The sequence below is a fragment of the Arachis ipaensis genome, chromosome B9 (genome assembly GCF_059453495.1).
Source record: "Arachis ipaensis isolate K30076 ecotype BB chromosome B9, ASM5945349v1, whole genome shotgun sequence".
NCBI lineage: Eukaryota > Viridiplantae > Streptophyta > Magnoliopsida > Fabales > Fabaceae > Arachis > Arachis ipaensis.
The window spans coordinates 160,491,666-160,508,406 of NC_142444.1; the positions used below are offsets into that span (position 1 = coordinate 160,491,666).

Genomic DNA, 16,741 nt, shown 5'->3' on the forward strand with positions numbered 1-16,741 from the left:
GCAGAAATTAGAATACTCTACTTTCTTTTAAATAATATTGTTAAATGCGATTGTTTATTATATAACATTTTTTGATCGCATATTTTTTTAAGTACATAATGATAAATCACACTTTTTTTTGGTGACTCATGATAAATCACACTTTAATAACACATTAAAGGAAAAAAGAGGAAAAAAAATTTTCCGAAAAAGAAAGTGATAATAAACGAAGTTGTTCAATTACCAAACCCAAAACGGCGTCGCAGTTTTGCAGGCAATGCATCCAACAACTTTGGGACAACATGGTAGCGCAATTCATTTGTTCGATACAAACGAAGTGTCTGCGTTGCGTGTGTCTCTCCCTCCTATACTTGTCTCAGAACCTCCGCCGAATACAACGGCGATTTCTACAAGCCTTCACATTTTCAGCACCCTTCCTTCTTATTCATTTCTCTATTCTTCACACAACCACCCCCCCCCCCTCCTCTTTATCCTTCTTCTCTTTTCCCCAACACACACACACAAAAGAAAAGCAAAAAAGTACTCTCTCTCTCTCTCTCTCTCTCTCTGCAGCACAATGTCTCAGGTAGTAGCCACTCGATCCATTAACATCACCCTCTCACGCCCCAGTTCCGGATCTGCACCTCACAGGCCGCAAACTTTCTTAAAGCCTCCAACTTTTGCTTCCAAAGTGTTCCAGCCACAAGGGAACATTGACGAGTCCTTCAAAGCTTCCTTCACAACCTGCCACGTCATCGACGCTAGGAAACCTACACCTACGGAAGTTGTGCCCGTCTCACCCGAGGATGACCAAAAGGTTCGTACTTTCTGCCGCTTTATGCAAATCCTTGTTTGTGTTGCTTGCTTGGTAAGAAAACTAAGAATGGGCAAGTGAGGGAATTGATGTTTTTGGAAGGATCCAGAGATGCTAGAAATGGAAGATAGTGTTGTTGGTTTTGGGGATTGCTAAAATTTGTAGTTGTAACCCTTTCTTTTTACGGTATTTGGTGACCATTAGATTGAGGAAGAGTTGCAGCACTTGCGTGGCTTACAACAGCTTGGTGACACTGCTGTCGGAATGTGGTCAAAGCCTACGTTTAGGAGAAAGACTAAGATTGTTTGCACCATTGGGCCTTCTACGGATACAAGGGAAATGATTTGGAAGCTGGCCGAGGCTGGGATGAATGTTGCGCGTTTGAATATGTCTCATGGTGACCATGCTTCTCATCAGAAAGTTATCGATTTGGTAAAGGACTATAATGCACAATCCAAGGATAATGTAATTGCAATAATGCTCGACACCAAGGTAAGGTATCTTCACTGTTAAGTGGTTCTAACAAGGCTAATTTTCTGATGCTTTGTTTATTCTCTTGTCATTTCCTGTATTGTTCTTTTGATGTTGTGTTAGCTGCTTATTCTGTTTTTTTTTTTTTTTTGGCAGGGTCCTGAGGTTAGGAGTGGGGACCTGCCACAACCAATTACATTAGAACCTGGGCAAGAGTTCACTTTCACTATCCGGAGGGGTGTCGGAACCACAGATTGTGTTAGCGTTAACTATGATGATTTTGTTAATGATGTAGCAGTTGGGGACATGCTTCTTGTTGATGGTATGGAATCAACTTGCAGTAAAATGTTAAAGTTAGCCAAAACTTTGTGTTACTCAACCATGAGAGCTATTGATTTCTTTTCTCGAGGGGATTTCTTTTACTACTTTATGTATTTATCTTGGTACTGCATTCGGGTAGTCTCCTGGTCTTACAAATATGTCACAACTCGTCTGTGGTTTTTTTTTTTTTAATGGTCGAGTGCATGGATAAATTTTTTGCTTTAATCAGTGGGTGCTGTTTTAAGGAAGAAACAACTGCTTTTAATGAGTGAATGCAATCCAGCATGTTTAAGGAGAGTCACAAGCTTCTGAGGTCCATAGATCATTAATTATAATTTGCTGTCATGTGTTTCAGTCAGCCTGCAAATAAACAAAATTTTGGAAGATGTCCTCCGAAAAAATATGGTATACTACAGGCAATAGTTGGCAAAATGCATTTAAAGATTTGGCATTCTTATTGTTGAGTGATAACTTCATTTGTGTAATGTATTTGGATCTCAAAAAGAGACAGTGAGTTTAAAATGATAAAGGCTATGGCAATACTAAGCCTTTGTTGTATGCTATAATTGCTAGTGCTGCCTTTGATGAACTTGTATTCTAACTCTTCATATATCATGTAGGTGGTATGATGTCATTGATGGTAAAGTCTAAGACCGAGGATTCTGTAAAATGTGAAGTAGTTGATGGAGGAGAGCTTAAATCGAGGAGACATTTGAATGTTAGAGGAAAAAGCGCAACATTGCCTTCAATCACTGGTTAGATTTTTACTATTCCTATTCTCTATAATTTGCACTTAGTATGATAGTGTCTATTCCTTTCTTCATGCCATTGTGCATGCAATGCATGCTTATGCTTCTACTTATGCTTATGCGTGTCTTCATGTGCCTGTGTGCTGATGTTGGCTGTATATTGTGTTTCTGGTCATTTTCCATGGATGTAAAAATGTAAAATTCATATTGACTTGCTGCAGAGAAGGACTGGGATGACATTAAATTTGGAGTGGACAACCAAGTTGACTTTTATGCCGTTTCCTTTGTTAAGGATGCACAAGTAGTTCATGAACTGAAGAACTATCTGAAAAGTAAATATCTAAAATACTTCTCAAATACAGAAATGATTAATCCTGTTAGTTACTTATTTTCTCTTTATAATTAGAAGTATGATTAATTCCACATTCAATGCTGTAGGCTGTGGTGCCGATATACATGTCATTGTAAAAATTGAAAGTGCAGACTCCGTTCCGAACTTGCATTCAATAATTACAGCATCTGATGGGGTGCTAATCTAATCCCTGCACTATTTCATGTTTGATGCCTAATTCTGGACTAATGAATTTATTTAATATTGTGAAATCAGTCATCCTGAATTTTTAATGTATATGCTTAGTATGGAATTAAATTTTTGGACTAATTCCGCATTAATTGTTGATTTTGACCTATCTGCTTTCACAATCCTGTTTAGGCTATGGTTGCAAGAGGAGATCTTGGGGCTGAGCTACCTATTGAGGAAGTTCCACTTTTGCAGGTAAAATCCTACTTAAAAGAACTGATATTCAATCTTTAACATAATATTGGGCAGTATCATCCTCCATACCAGACATGAAGATGTTCATGGTAACACTCAATATGCCTGCTAATGTAGGAGGAGATAATCAGAATATGCCGTAGCATGGGAAAGGCTGTGATTGTTGCAACAAATATGCTTGAAAGCATGATTGTTCACCCAACCCCAACCAGAGCAGAGGTATCTGATATTGCAATTGCTGTTCGAGAAGGTTCTGATGGAATAATGCTTTCTGGTGAAACTGCTCATGGAAAGTAAGTAAATAACTTTCCCTGCTCGAATTATTATCTGATGAAATAATAAATTTAAATCAAGAACATGCATTGAACGTTGTGACAATAGTGATTAAATTTATTGTAATGCAGGTTCCCACTAAAAGCTGTGAAAGTAATGCACACAGTAGCATTACGGACAGAAGCCACTATACCAGGTAGTCAGATGCCACCTAATATTGGTCAAGTATTCAAGGTTTGAACTTTAGACTTGATTCATTTTGTTGCTACTCTCTCTCTCTCTTACAATCAATGCTGAAATGTGCGGTTTATTTATATTGGCTTTATGCAGAACCACATGAGCGAGATGTTTGCATACCATGCAACCATGATGTCCAACACCCTTGGAACCTCAACTGTTGTCTTCACTAGATCAGGCTTCATGGCTATTCTTCTAAGCCACTATCGACCAACTGGCACCATATTTGCTTTTACAGACCAGTGAGTTATTTTTCTCCCGTTTATCTTATTGATGAGAAATATGATAGTTGTCTAAGGAAGAAAAAAGGAATAGATGCAGGCTGATCGTGAAAATAAAATTATTCAGTAGCCAGTGATGAATGCCTCTTCCGAAATGCACTGGGTCACATTGTACATATATTTTACCTTAACATTTGGGTTGAAGTTCTTGTTTTTTTCTGTTTCTTTCTCTTTTTTCTTCTGATTCATTTAATTGAAGCAACTTGCAAGCACTCAATTGAAAGTTATTTTGTATTTTTCTGCCTTAATCATAAACTAGGCAACTTTATTATGTACCTTATTTTGCTGCTCAGGAAGCGGATACAGCAGCGGCTGGCTTTGTATCAAGGAGTTTGTCCTATATACATGGAATTCTCTGATGATGCTGAAGAGACATTCAAAAGAGCCTTGGATTTGTTGCAGGTAACTAATACTTGAATGATATCTTCAGCAATTCAGATGTTATCTTATGTGTACTGTACTTCTGTTCACATTTTAAAAAATGGCTGGTTGTTAGGGTCCAAACTTGTTTCAACCAATGTAGTCACTTAAATACGAACATACTGCTATTAGTCTATAAGCAAATGCTTTATGTTGCACTCACCAATGGAAGCGTCAACTTTTGCCATTAAAAATTAACTATTTGACTGGCCCTTTAGAAAGTAACTTTTCCCCTACTGTTTTAAGTTTATTATCATACATGTATTTGTTTGTATATGCAGAGGCAAGGAATGGTGAAGGAAGGAGAAGAAGTAGCACTTGTACAAAGTGGAAGACAGCCCATATGGAGGTTCCAATCCACTCACAACATCCAGGTCAGAACAGTGTAAAAAAAAAATACAGAAAGGTGGAGATAGACTAGCAAGAAAATAACCTTTAAGCTTTCGAGGAGACACTGCTTCAGGATTTGTAGGAAACATTTACGGCTTAGAAAAGTATATTTCATTATTCCCTCTTTGGAAGGGATGATGTCAATCTGCTTTGATTTGTTTGGTTGTTACTTGGTTTGCTCTGTTAGGTCTTTTTGTTTTGTCGTTTACTTTCTCATTGTTAATGTTAGCACGTTATGTCTGAACTTTTTAATTGTTTTAAAATTTATCGTGGAAGGATCATGCTGTTATTGAAATTTTGATAAGAAAATGGAATGAGAAACGCTTCCAAGCTTGAAGCAATTACTTGATCGTTGAGCTATTAATAGCCCTTATAATATATCGTTAAGCTGGTCGAAAGGAATGTAAAGGTTCCTTCAACAGCGCTATTTTCAGCTATTTTTTGAGCCATAGAAAATTGTTAAATTGCCAACAATTCAAACAGACGCTTGTTCAGACTAATATTTTAATTTTTAAATACTTCTTAGTTGGATTGCTAACTGGAGGTATAATCATGATCTTGTTATGAAATCGGAATGCTATTTGGAAAACAAATTTTACCCCATGCCTTGTTATTTAACTGGATTTTGGTTTTGTTCTCTATGAATTAAAATGCTGCGGAAGTTCTCAAAAGTTGCCGACTTATTACACTAAGAAAGATATTTATACGAAGTTATCAATATTGTTGGAGGTAGACAATTCGTGATTCATGAAGGTTTTGAAAATCGATTCGAATTGACCGGTCGAACTGGTTGAATCGAAAAAAAGAACGGTTCGAACAGATGTTGAAATCAAAGATTGAAAAGCCGATGTTAGATTGTCAAACCGGTTGAAAATCGGTCAGTCGAATCGAATCGAGATCTGACCGATTTTTTTAATTTTGCAAAAACCCCACCATCGTTTTGGATGCTGGGATGCCCTAGCCAAAAGCCAATTACCCAACCCAGCAACCTTAACTCCACACAACAGCTAAACGCGAACCCATCCCTCCCATCACCCTCGAGCTCCTCCTTCCTCTCACCGTCATCGATCTCAATCCCTCACCTCTGTCCAGCTCCCGCCGCCGTCGCCGAAATGAGCTTCGAAGTCACCGTCGTTATTGTGCAGCTCTGTTCCACCATTGTGCAGCTACTGTTTCAGCTTTGAAAGCACCGTCGCGCAGCTTTGTTCCATCTTTGCCGGGCTCGCCTCCTGCCTCCGTCACGCAGCTCTGTTCCATCGTCGCCGGCACTATCTCTGTTCCACCTGTCATCCCTTTGGTTGTGCCCTTGTCCCCCTCTTGCTTAAGATCTACTCTGCTCTGTTCTAGGGCCTCTAGCTTCTAGGTATTTTTTTAATAATAATTGTTGAATAATTGTTGTTAGTTAATCTGTAAACTTGTTATGAGTTGAATAATTGTTGAATAAGTGTTAATTAATCTGTGAATCTTGCTGTTTTTACTGTAAATTACTCCATTGTTAATGATTCCGATAATTCATCTGCAGAAGGTGATGGGGTCTTCAGGCTTGAATCCTTTGAAACTAAGTGTTGCACGTGGGGTATGCCTGTTTTGTGTCTTCTTCGCTGCTGTGCTCCGTTGACCATTGTGCTGTGTTTTTCTGTTTAATTAAAATTTTTCTTTGAGAACTTAGCTTTGCCATGCTTGATAAATTGTGCCAATTATGCATTTCTTGAAATTGGTATGCCTCTGTAGATTCTAAATAGTGTGTTTCATGATTCTGATTTTGATAATTTGAGTAGTTTATGAAGCATAGTTCACTGTTATTGCAAATGATTTGGGACTGCTTTGAAGAATGTATGAAGTATATTACTTGCTGTGTTTGGAGTTGTGTATTAATTAAATTGGTTAATTTGTTATTTGAGCCATGTTACAGCTTGTTGTTAAATAAAGTTTAAAGTTTCAATATCCATTTATTAGTTGGTAATGTTAATATTATTAATAATATTAATAATACTACTAATCATAAAGTGGAGAGGGATTGTAGAATTTGTCATAGGTTTGGAGAGTGATATTCTGAGTCTGGTGTTTCAATTGAATTGGGTTGTGCTTGTAAAGATGATTTTGTTGCTGCTCACAAAGTATATGCTGAGACATGGTTTAAGATTAAGGGGAATTTGAGTATAAATTCCATCTTTACTTTATTCTGTTTAACTGCAAAATTTGGTTTTTGATATTTTTTAATGTTGAATTTGATTGATTCTATGGATATTTTAGACACCCTTTTGTTTATGATTCATGGAATTGAGAATTGGATTGTTTGATACTGCTCTATATGTATACTTGTTCTATGTCTCGGTACTGAGTTTGACAAATATTCTCAATTATTTACAGCTATGGTTCCTTCTTGAACGGGATTTTATTTTTTCCAAAAGAAATCATAGAGAATTTTATTTTTCCTTCGATGACCAGTTCAGTTTTCAGAACCTTGCTGATGCATAGTCTAGGCTCTGCGAATGTGAAGATTGAAGTGGACTCAGCAGTGGATGTCAAGCTATGCTTACAAGACTCGAATGAATTCCATACCCTTGCGGCGAGCGTAGCTGCTGCGCTCACTCATCATTGATGTTGCGTTCATCAACAACAGCTTCTTTGCGCTTCTTTCGGCACCAATCTCAATTTGGTACTCTTTCTCATCCCAAACCCTTCCTTTTTCCCATTACTCTCTCTTATACCACTAATATTGATGCCATCAAAGGCAGGCCCCTTCTCCTATATTCTATTAGGAATCTCCAAAACCTTGATTCTGCTTTGCATCTCTTTCACAAGATGGTTTCCGTAAACCCTTTGCCATCTGTGAAGGACTTTAATTTATTGTTTAGCTCTATTGTTAAGATGAAGCATTACACAGCTGCCATTTCGTTAATCAAACACTTTTTCTCCTTAGGACTCAAATCTAATATCTGTACACTCAATATTATTGTCAATTGTCTGTGCCGTTTGAATCACACTCCCTTTGCCTTCTCTGTGGTGGAGATGATGTTCAAAATCGGTTTGGAGCCCAATGTGGTCACATTTTTACCACCATTGTTAATGGTCTTTCCAGGATTTTCTAGGAATTTCTAAAGATTTCTAGGTTTTTCTAGGGTTTTTTTTTGCGTTTTCTACGCTTTTTTAGAGTTTAAAAAGTTTTTTAGGATTTTCGAGGGTTGTTCTAGGGTTTTCTAGGGTTTTTCTGAGTTTTCTAGGAATTTCTAAGGTTTTCTTGGATTTTCTTACGATTTTATAGGATTTTCGAGTGGTTTTTATGGTTTTCTAAGATTTTCTTAGGTTTTTCAAAGATTTTCTAGGATTTTCTAGGGTTTTCTAATGATTTCTTGGGATTTCTAGGGTTTTTCTTAGGTTTTCTAGGGTTTTCCTAGGGTTTTCTAGGGGTTTTCCAAAGTTTTCTAGGATTTTCTAAGGTTTTCAAGGTTTTTCTAGGGTTTTCTTTGCGTTTTCTACAGTTTTTTAGAGTTTTAAAGGTTTTTTAAGATTTTCAAGGGTTTTTTTAGATTTTTCTAGGGTTGTTCTAAAGTTTTCTAGGTTTTTTAGAGGTTTTTCTATATTTTTCTAGAGTTTTTAGCTTTTTCTTAGGGTTTTCTAGGGTTTTTTATGGTTTTCTAGGGATTTCTAGGGTTTTCTAGGTTTTTCTTAGGATTTTTTAGGGTTTTCGAGGGGTTTTTATAGTTTTCTAGGATTTTTCTAGGGTTTTCTTAGGGTTTTCTAGGGTTTTTCTACGACTTTCTAGGGTTTTCTAGAGTTTGTAAGGTTTTTTAGGATTTTCGACGGTTTTCTTAGGGTTTTCTAGCGTTTTCTAAGGTTGTTCTAGGGTTTTCTAGGATTTTCTAAGGGTTTTCCAATGTTTTCTAGGGTTTTCTAAGGTTTTCAAGGTTTTTCTAGGGTTTTCTTTGCGTTTTCTACGATTTTTTAGAGTTTTAAAGGTTTTTTTAGGATTTTCGAGGGTTTTCTTATAGTTTTCTAGGGTTGTTCTAAAATTTTCTAGGGTTTTTAGAGGTTTTTCTATATTTTCTAGGGTTTTTAGCTTTTTCTTAGGGTTTTCTAGGATTTTAGGATTTTCTAGGATTTTCTAGGTTTTTCTTAGGTTTTTTTAGGGTTTTCGAGGAGTTTTTATAGTTTTCTAGGGTTTGTTAGGGTTTTCTAGGATTTTCTAGGGATTTTTAGGGTTTTCTATGGTTTTCTTAGGATTTTCTATGGTTTTTTAGGGTTTTCGAGGGTTGTTTGCGATGTTCGAGTGTTTTTCTATGATTTTCTTGGGTTTTCTTAGGTTTTTCTAAAGTTTTCTAAGATTTTCTATGATTTTCTAGTGATTTCTTGGGATTTCAAGGGTTTTTCTAGGGTTTTCTAGGATTTTTAAGGTTTTCTAGGATTTTTGAGGGGTTTTTTAGGGTTTTCTAGGATTTTCTTAGGGTTTTCGAGGGGTTTTTATGGTTTTCTAGGGGTTTTAGGGTTTTCTAGGGTTTGTTAGGATTTTATATGGTTTTCTTATAATTTTCTATGGTTTTCTAGGGCTTTCGAGGATTTTTTAGGGTTTTCTAGGGTATTTGAGAATTTTTCTAGGATTTTCTAGGTTTTTCTAGGATTTTCTAGGGTCTTATAGGGGTTTCTAGGGATTTCCTGTGATTTCTAGGGTTTTCAAGAGGTTTTCTAGTGTTTTCTAGGATTTTCGAGGGTTTGTCTAGGGTTTTCTAGGATTTTATAGTTTTTTTAGGATTTTCTAGGGTTTTCTTAGGATTTTCTAGGGTTTTCCTAGGGTTTTCTAGGATTTCTCTACGATTTCTAGGGTTTTCTAGGGTTTTTAAGGTTTTTTAGGATTTTCGACGGTTTTTTAGGGTTTTCTAAGGTTGTTGTAGAGTTTTTCTGGGGTTTCTAGAGTTTTTCTAGGGTTTTCTACGGTTTTCTAGGGTTTTCTTAGGGTTTTCTGGGGGTTTTCCTAGGGGTTTCTAGGATTTTTTTAGGATTTTCGAGGGTTTTTTAGGATTTTCTAGGTTTTCAAGGGTTTTCCTAGGATTTTCTAGGTTTTTCTAGGACTTTCTAGAGTTTTCTTAGGTTTTTCTAGGATTTTCTAGGGTTTTCTAGTGATTTCTTGGGATTTCTAGAATTTTTTAGGGTTTTCTAGGATTTTGTAGCGTTTTCTAGGGATTTGTAGGGGTTTTCTAGTGTTTTCTAAGGGCTTTCCAGGGTTTTCTAAGATTTTCTAGGATTCTCTAAGGTTTTCTAGGATTTTTCTTGGTTTTGTTAGGAATTTCTAGGGTTTTTCTAAAGTTTTTCTGGGTTTTCTAGTATTTTCGAGGGTTTTTCTAGTGTTTTTTAGGATTTTATGGGTTTTTCTAGGATTTTCTAGGAATTTCTAGGATTTTCTATAGTTTTCTTACGATTTCCTATGGTTTTCTAGGGTTTTCAAGGGTTTTTTAGTATTTTCTAGGGTTTTCTAGTGATTTTTTAGAATTTCTGGGGTTTTTTAGGTTTTTCTGGGGATTTCTAGGGTTTTCGAGGGGTTTTTATGGTTTTCTAGGGTTTCTTTAGAGTTTTCTAGGGTTTGTTAGGGTTTTTCTAGGGTTTTCTAGGATTTTCTAGGGATTTCTAAGGTTCTCTTAGGATTTTTTATGGTTTTCTAGGGTTTTCGAGGGTTTTTTAGGATTTCCTAGGGTTTTTGAGGGTTTTTCTAGGATTTTCTAGGTTTTTCTTAGGTTTTTCTAGGGTCTAGGATTTTCTAAGATTTTTTAATGTTTTCTTGGGATTTCTAGGGCTTTTCTTGGGTTTTCAAGAGTTTTCCTAGGATTTTCTAGGATTTTTTAGTGATTTCTAAGGGTTTTAAGGTGTTTTCTAGGGTTTTCTAGGGGTTTTCCAGGGTTTTCTAGGAATTTCTAAGGATTTCTAGGTTTTTCTAGTATTTTCTTTGCGTTTTCTACGCTTTTTTAGAGTTTAGAAGGTTTTTTAGAATTTTTGAGGGTTTTCTTAGGGTTTTCTAGGGTTGTTCTAGGTTTTTCTAGGATTTTTCTGGGTTTCCTAGGGATTTCTAAGGTTTTCTAGGATTTTTTACGATTTTCTAGGGTTATCGAGTGGTTTTTATGGTTTTATAGGTTTTTTAGAGATTTTTAGGGGTTTCTAGGATTTTCTAGAATTTTCTAATGATTTCTTGGGATTTCTAGGGTTTTTCTTTGGTTTTCTAGGATTTTCCTAGGATTTTCTAGGATTTTCTAGGGTTTTCTTTGTATTTTCTACACTTTTTTAGAGTTTAAAAGGTTGTTTAGAATTTTCGAGGGTTTTCTTAGGGGTTTCTAGGGTTTTTTAGAGTTGTTCTAGGGTTGTTCTAGGATTTTTCTGGGTTTTCTAGGAATTTCTAAGGTTTTCCAGGATTTTCTTATGGTTTTCTGGGATTTTCGAGTCGTTTTTTTGGTTTTCTAAGGTTTTTCTAGAGTTTTCTAGGGTTTCTAGGGTTTTCTAGGATTTTCTATGGTTTTCTTAGAATTCTCTATGATTTTCTAGGGTTTTCGAGGGTTTTTTAGGGCTTTTGATGGTTTCTCTAGGATTTTCTAGGTTTTTCTTTGGTTTTTCTAGGATTTTCTAGGGTTTCTAGTGATTTTTGGGATTTCTAGGGTTTTCTAGGGTTTTCTAGTGTTTTTCTAGGGTTTTTTAGGATTCTCTAGGGTTTTCGAGGGCTTTTCTAGGATTTTCTAGAAATTTATTGGTTTTTCTAGAATTTTCTAGGGTTTTCTTAGGGTTTTCTAGGGTTTTCTTTGGGTTTTCCTAGGGTTTTCTAGGGTTTTTCTAGGATTTTCTAAGATTTTCTTGGGTTTCCTAGGATTTTCTAGGGATTTCTAGGATTTTCTATGGTTTTCTAAGGTTTTCGAGGGTTTTTTAGGGTTTTCTAGGATTTTTGAGGGTTTTTCTAGGATTTTCTAAGTTTTTCTATGGTTTTTTAGGGTTTTCTTGAATTTTCGAGGGTTTTTCTAGGGTTTTCTAGGATCTTATAGGATTTTCTAGGGATTTCTAGGGTTTTCTATGGTTTTGTTAGGATTTTCTATGTTTTCTAGTGTTTTCGAGAGTTTTTAGGGTTTTTGAGGGTTTTTCTAAGATTTTCTAGCGTTTTCTTAGGTTTTTCTCTGGTTTTCTAGGATTTCTAGGGTTTTCTAGTGATTTCTTGAGATTTCTAGGGTTTTCCTGGATTTTCTAGGGTTTTTATAGGGTTTTCTAGGATTTTCTTGGATTTTCTAGGGATTTCTAGGGGTTTTCTAGGGGTTTTCAAGGATTTTCTAAGGTTTTCTAGATTTTTCTAGGATTTTCTTCGCATTTTCTACGCTTTTTTAGAGTTTAAAAGGTTGTTTAGGATTTTCGAGTGTTTTCTTAGGGTTTTCTAGGGTTGTTCTAGGGTTTTCTAGGATTTTTCTGGGTTTTCTAGGGATTTCTAAGGTTTTCCACGATTTTCTTATGGTTTTCTAGGATTTTCGAGTGGTTTTTTTGGTTTTCTAGGGTTTTTCTAGGGTTTTTTGGGGTTTCCAGGGTTTTCTAGGGATTTCTAGGGTTTTCTATGATTTTCTTATAATTTTCTATGATTTTCTAAGGTTTTCGAGGGTTTTCTAGGGTTTTTTAGGATTTTCTAGGATTTTCGAGGGTTTTTCTAGGGTTTTCTAGGATTTTTTATATTTTTCTAGGATTTTCTTGGGTTTTCTTAGGGTTTTCTAGGATTTTCTTGGATTTTCCTAGGGTTTTCGAGGGATTTTCTTGGATTTTCTAGGGTTTTCTTGGGTTTCCTAGGGTTTTCTAGGATTTTCTATGGTTTTCTTAGAATTTTCTATGGTTTTCTAAGGTTTTCGAAAGTTTTTTAGAGTTTTCTAGGATTTTCGAGGGTTTTTCTAGGATTTTCTAGGTTTTTCTAAGGTTTTTTACGATTTTCTTGAATTTTTGAGGATTTTTCTAGGGTTTTCTAGGATTTTATAGGATTTTCTATGATTTTCGAGGGTTTTCTGGGGATTTCTATGGTTTTCAATGGTTTTGTTAGGATTTTCTATAGTTTTCTAGGATTTTTTAGGGTTTTTAGGATTTTCGAGATTTTTTTAGTATTTTCTAGGTTTTTCTAGGATTTTCTAGCGTTTTCTTAGGTTTTTCTAGGATTTTCTAGGGTTTCTAGGGTTTTCTAGTGATTTCTTATGATTTCTAGGGTTTTTCTTGGGTTTTCTAATGTTTTTCTAGGGTTTTCCAGGATTTCCTAGGGATTTCTAGGGGTTTTCTAGGATTTTTCTAGGATTTTCTAGGGGTTTCAAGGATTTTCTTGGATTTGCTAAGGTTTTCTAGGTTTTTCTAGGGTTTTCTTTGCGTTTTCTACTGTTTTTTAGAGTTTTTAAGGTTTTTTAGGATTTTCGAGGGTTTTCTTAGGGTTTTCTAATGTTGTTCTAGGGTTTTCTAGGATTTTTCTAGGATTTTCTATATTTTTCTAAGGTTTTTTAGCTTTTTCTTAGGATTTTCTAGGGATTTCTATGGATTTCTAGGGTTTTCTTAGAATTTTCTTATGGTTTTCTAGGGGTTTCGAAAAATAGAATTGAAAATAAAAACATGAAACATTTTCTCGTACCAAACACTACCTAAATTTTATAATGCGATTTTGTTGTTCGAAACTTCGAATTGTCTATTGTTTTTCGGGACTCTTTTTCTTTTGTAATAGATTTCTATTATATGTTTTGCGTTCTTTAGAGGTGGCAAAACGGGTCGAGCCCGTCGGGCCGATCCGCTAAACCTGTTAAAAAAGGTGGGTCGGGCTAGGATTTGGAGCCCCCAAATTAAAGAAACCCGCCAAACCCACACCGCCAAATTGGCAGGTTTTGGCGGAGCGGGGCGGGCCGGTCCGTCGGGCCGAAGATTTTTATTTTTTTTATTAAATAAAAGAGTGATTACTGTTATAAAATTAATAGTTATAGAATTTTAAACACTTTTTTTTCATTTTTTGTTTTTACTCTTCTTTTAGCTATTAACTTTATTTATTTTATTTTACAATTTCGTATATATGCTCAAATTATGTGACTTATCTTTTAAAATAAAGATGATTCTATTGACAAATATTATTTTGAACAATTTTGTTGAAGTTAAAAATTAAAAAAAAATAGTAAAAAATTATATTATAATTTGACTATTTTTTATTTGTATTTGGTTTTTTAATTTTATTTTTGGTTAATTTTAATGAATTTTATTTAAAAAAAAAAAGAAGCGGGCTAGCCCACCAATCCGCCAATCCGCCATAAAGCGGGGCGGGCTAGCATTTTGAACCCATTTTAGTTGGCGGGGCGGGACGGTCCACTCCGTTTATGGGGCGGGCCTAAGTGGGGCGGGGCGGGTTGGGGCGGGCCGGCCCACTTTGTCACCCCTAGTTATTGGGGTGTATCGTATTGATATGGAGTTAAATTTTTTTTAAACAATAATATATAAATTGAAGGGTAGGTATTGTGAGGGAGAGAAAACTTAGCCTCTGATTTGTGCTCAAACTTGATTGATGAAGAAAACATACTCTAGGTATTTTGTGTGCATATTTTTTTTGTCAAGTGTGTAGCAAATTGCAGGATAATTTTTATAGTTAAAAATAAAAAAAAATTAAAAATCCAAATCGATGGGTTAAAATTGAAAATTAAAAAAAAAACAGAGTTTTTAATTTGTGTCATATTAAATCAGACCTTTCGATTTATTAACAGCCATCTTCTACACCCTTAAATAATACACAAAACCCAAATAATGATGGATAATACATCAATTTTTTCAATATCAAAATTAAAAAGTATTTTTTCGGAGCGTATTTATTGTAGTTTTTTATTTTTTATTTGATTAATTTGAGTACAAAATATGTTTGATTTGTGTTTTATTTTTATTTTTAATGTTTTTAATTTTTAAAGTTTTACAAAAATAAATATAAAACCAAAAGTAATATTTTATTGTTTTTAACATTTTTTGTTAATAAAATCCTAAAAAAAAAATCTGAAAATGAAACAAAAGAAGCTGAAAGCAAGAACTGAGAGAAGTAAAAAGGGTTCCATTACCGTTGGCATTTCATTTCTCTCCGCAAAAACGGCATGACGCATTCTTTAACATCGTCGTTTCATTCCTTCTTCTTCTTCCCTCCTTCTTCATCATCCGTACAACTCAACACACCAAAGCTTCAACTTCTGTTACCAATGTCATCAAATTCTCAACCGCTTCCCCTCAAATTATCTCTCACACAAATAGAACAAGAACCACCACCAACAACAACAATCGCCACAAGATTCGAGCTTCGTCCTCAACCGATGATCCTTCACCATCTTCATCAAGTGCGACGAATTTCATTTTTTTTCAGTTCCGCTGCTCTAACTGTTACTTTGGCGGTGGCTAATCGTGTGCTGTATAAGCTTGCTCTTGTTCCCATGAAAGATTACCCCTTTTTCCTTGCTCAGTTCACCACATTTGGGTAAACGCTATCATTTCTCGCTTTCAATTTAGTGTCGCTCCTCTGTTGCTTTTTTTGCATTTTCATTTGCTACTTTTCACTGCCAAAATTCTGTTTTCGTTATTAATTTTACTTTTGGGGTTTATGTTGTGTCTCTTTAGAGTTATATATATAATGTTGCTTGATCATTCAAAAGCCAAGTAATAAAATATAAGGGCAAAAAAAGGTTATAAGGATTTGAGAACTGGAGTGGGACCGTGCTAAAAATTTGATGATAAAGTGGGTGTCCAGTGTCCACACATATTATAATGGTTTGGTCATTTTGGGTTAAACAATGTTTGTGTCTAATAGATGATTGGTATAGAAATAATATTTTTCCCTCATCCAATCATTATTCACATGAAACAGAAGTGTTATTAGTTGAGAGTGGAGTAACAGTGTTTTCTTATAATGTATAAAAAAGGACATAGCATTACATTTATGTCAAAAATTCATGCATATAAAACAAGTCTCAATTGATTGGTAGTATATCAGAATTAATTTCTTCAGAATAACTCTGGTTTGTTGTATCTGTGTCATGTATGCAGGTATGTGGTTGTGTATTTTAGCATATTGTATATCAGAGATAGGGCAGGTATTGTAAGTGATGAGATGCTAGCCATTCCAAAACTTCGCTTTCTGGCCATTGGGTTTCTTGAAGCTTTGGGTGTGGCCACTGGAATGTTTGCTGCAGGTACTTATCTTTGATGGTTGGTAGGATCAATTCACTACACTACACTACCCTCCTCCTTTCTTTTTATTATTTTTATTGCTACCACCTTTTTAATTTTGATTTATGCCCATTCACCTATTATAAAGTTCCTTATATATCGTCACTACACAACAAACTAGCTACTATGGAGATTGGAGAGTGAGTAAGAAAAAGTATCCAAAATAAAAAAGGATGACAAAGGATAAGACATTACTTATGCATCTATGATCTATCCCAACACAACATAATTCATAACTTTTTTTTTATAAATAAAAGGAGAACTCAAATATATATTAAGGAAATTATTAATTAAATTTAATTTTTATATATCGATAGTATAAAATATTTTACATAATTATTTAATTATATTTTTTAAAATAATCATTTATAAGATCAATATAAAAAATATTTATTTTTATTAACGTGATATTATATAATTAAATGTACGTATAAAATTATTTTATAATAATTCTGATTCTTCTTTTTATTTATTTTTTTTCAGGTTTAATTTTACAGTTTAGGATTTAGGGTTTGGGGTTTGGGGTTTGGGGTTAGGGGTTTAGGGGTTTGGGGCTTTAGGTGTTTGGGGGTTTGGGGGTTTGGGTTTTGGGGTCTAGGGTCCGGGTCTAGGATTTAGGGTCTAGGGTCTAGGGCTTGGGGCTTGGGGCTTGGCGCTTGGGGCTTGGGGCTTGGGGCTTGGGGCTTGGGGGCTTCGGGGGCTTCGGGGGCTTCGGGGTTAGGGGGTTAGGGGGTTCGGGGTTCGGGGGTCGGGGGTCGGGGGTTCGGGGGTTCGGGGGTGTAGGGTCTAGGGTGTAGGGTCTAGGGTCTAGGGTCTA

The 16,741-nt window shown here is 35.3% G+C and overlaps 2 protein-coding genes across 3 annotated transcripts; both read left to right on the forward strand.

The window, feature by feature from the left end:
- Window positions 1–164: 164 nt before the first annotated feature.
- On the forward strand, window positions 165–5,051 carry LOC107617475 (plastidial pyruvate kinase 2). The gene is made up of 12 exons (XM_016319238.3): window positions 165–796; window positions 998–1,285; window positions 1,421–1,586; window positions 2,206–2,340; window positions 2,556–2,666; window positions 2,773–2,861; window positions 3,047–3,109; window positions 3,227–3,402; window positions 3,514–3,616; window positions 3,713–3,861; window positions 4,194–4,302; window positions 4,602–5,051. The coding sequence occupies exons 1-12, from the start codon at window positions 257–259 to the stop codon at window positions 4,707–4,709; spliced, it is 2,037 nt and encodes a 678-aa protein (XP_016174724.2). The 5' UTR covers window positions 165–256; the 3' UTR covers window positions 4,710–5,051.
- Window positions 5,052–14,734: 9,683 nt separating this feature from the next.
- Window positions 14,735–16,442, forward strand: LOC107616085 (uncharacterized). Of its 2 annotated transcripts, XM_088500578.1 has the most exons (3): window positions 14,735–15,175; window positions 15,742–15,887; window positions 16,408–16,442. In XM_088500578.1, the coding sequence occupies exons 1-3, from the start codon at window positions 14,802–14,804 to the stop codon at window positions 16,431–16,433; spliced, it is 546 nt and encodes a 181-aa protein (XP_088356704.1). In that variant the 5' UTR covers window positions 14,735–14,801; the 3' UTR covers window positions 16,434–16,442. The 2 variants fall into 2 exon arrangements, with proteins under 2 accessions (XP_088356704.1, XP_016173571.1); XM_016318085.3 differs by lacking the exon at window positions 16,408–16,442 and having other exon boundaries at window positions 15,742–16,021.
- The last annotated feature ends 299 nt before the right edge of the window (window positions 16,443–16,741 follow it).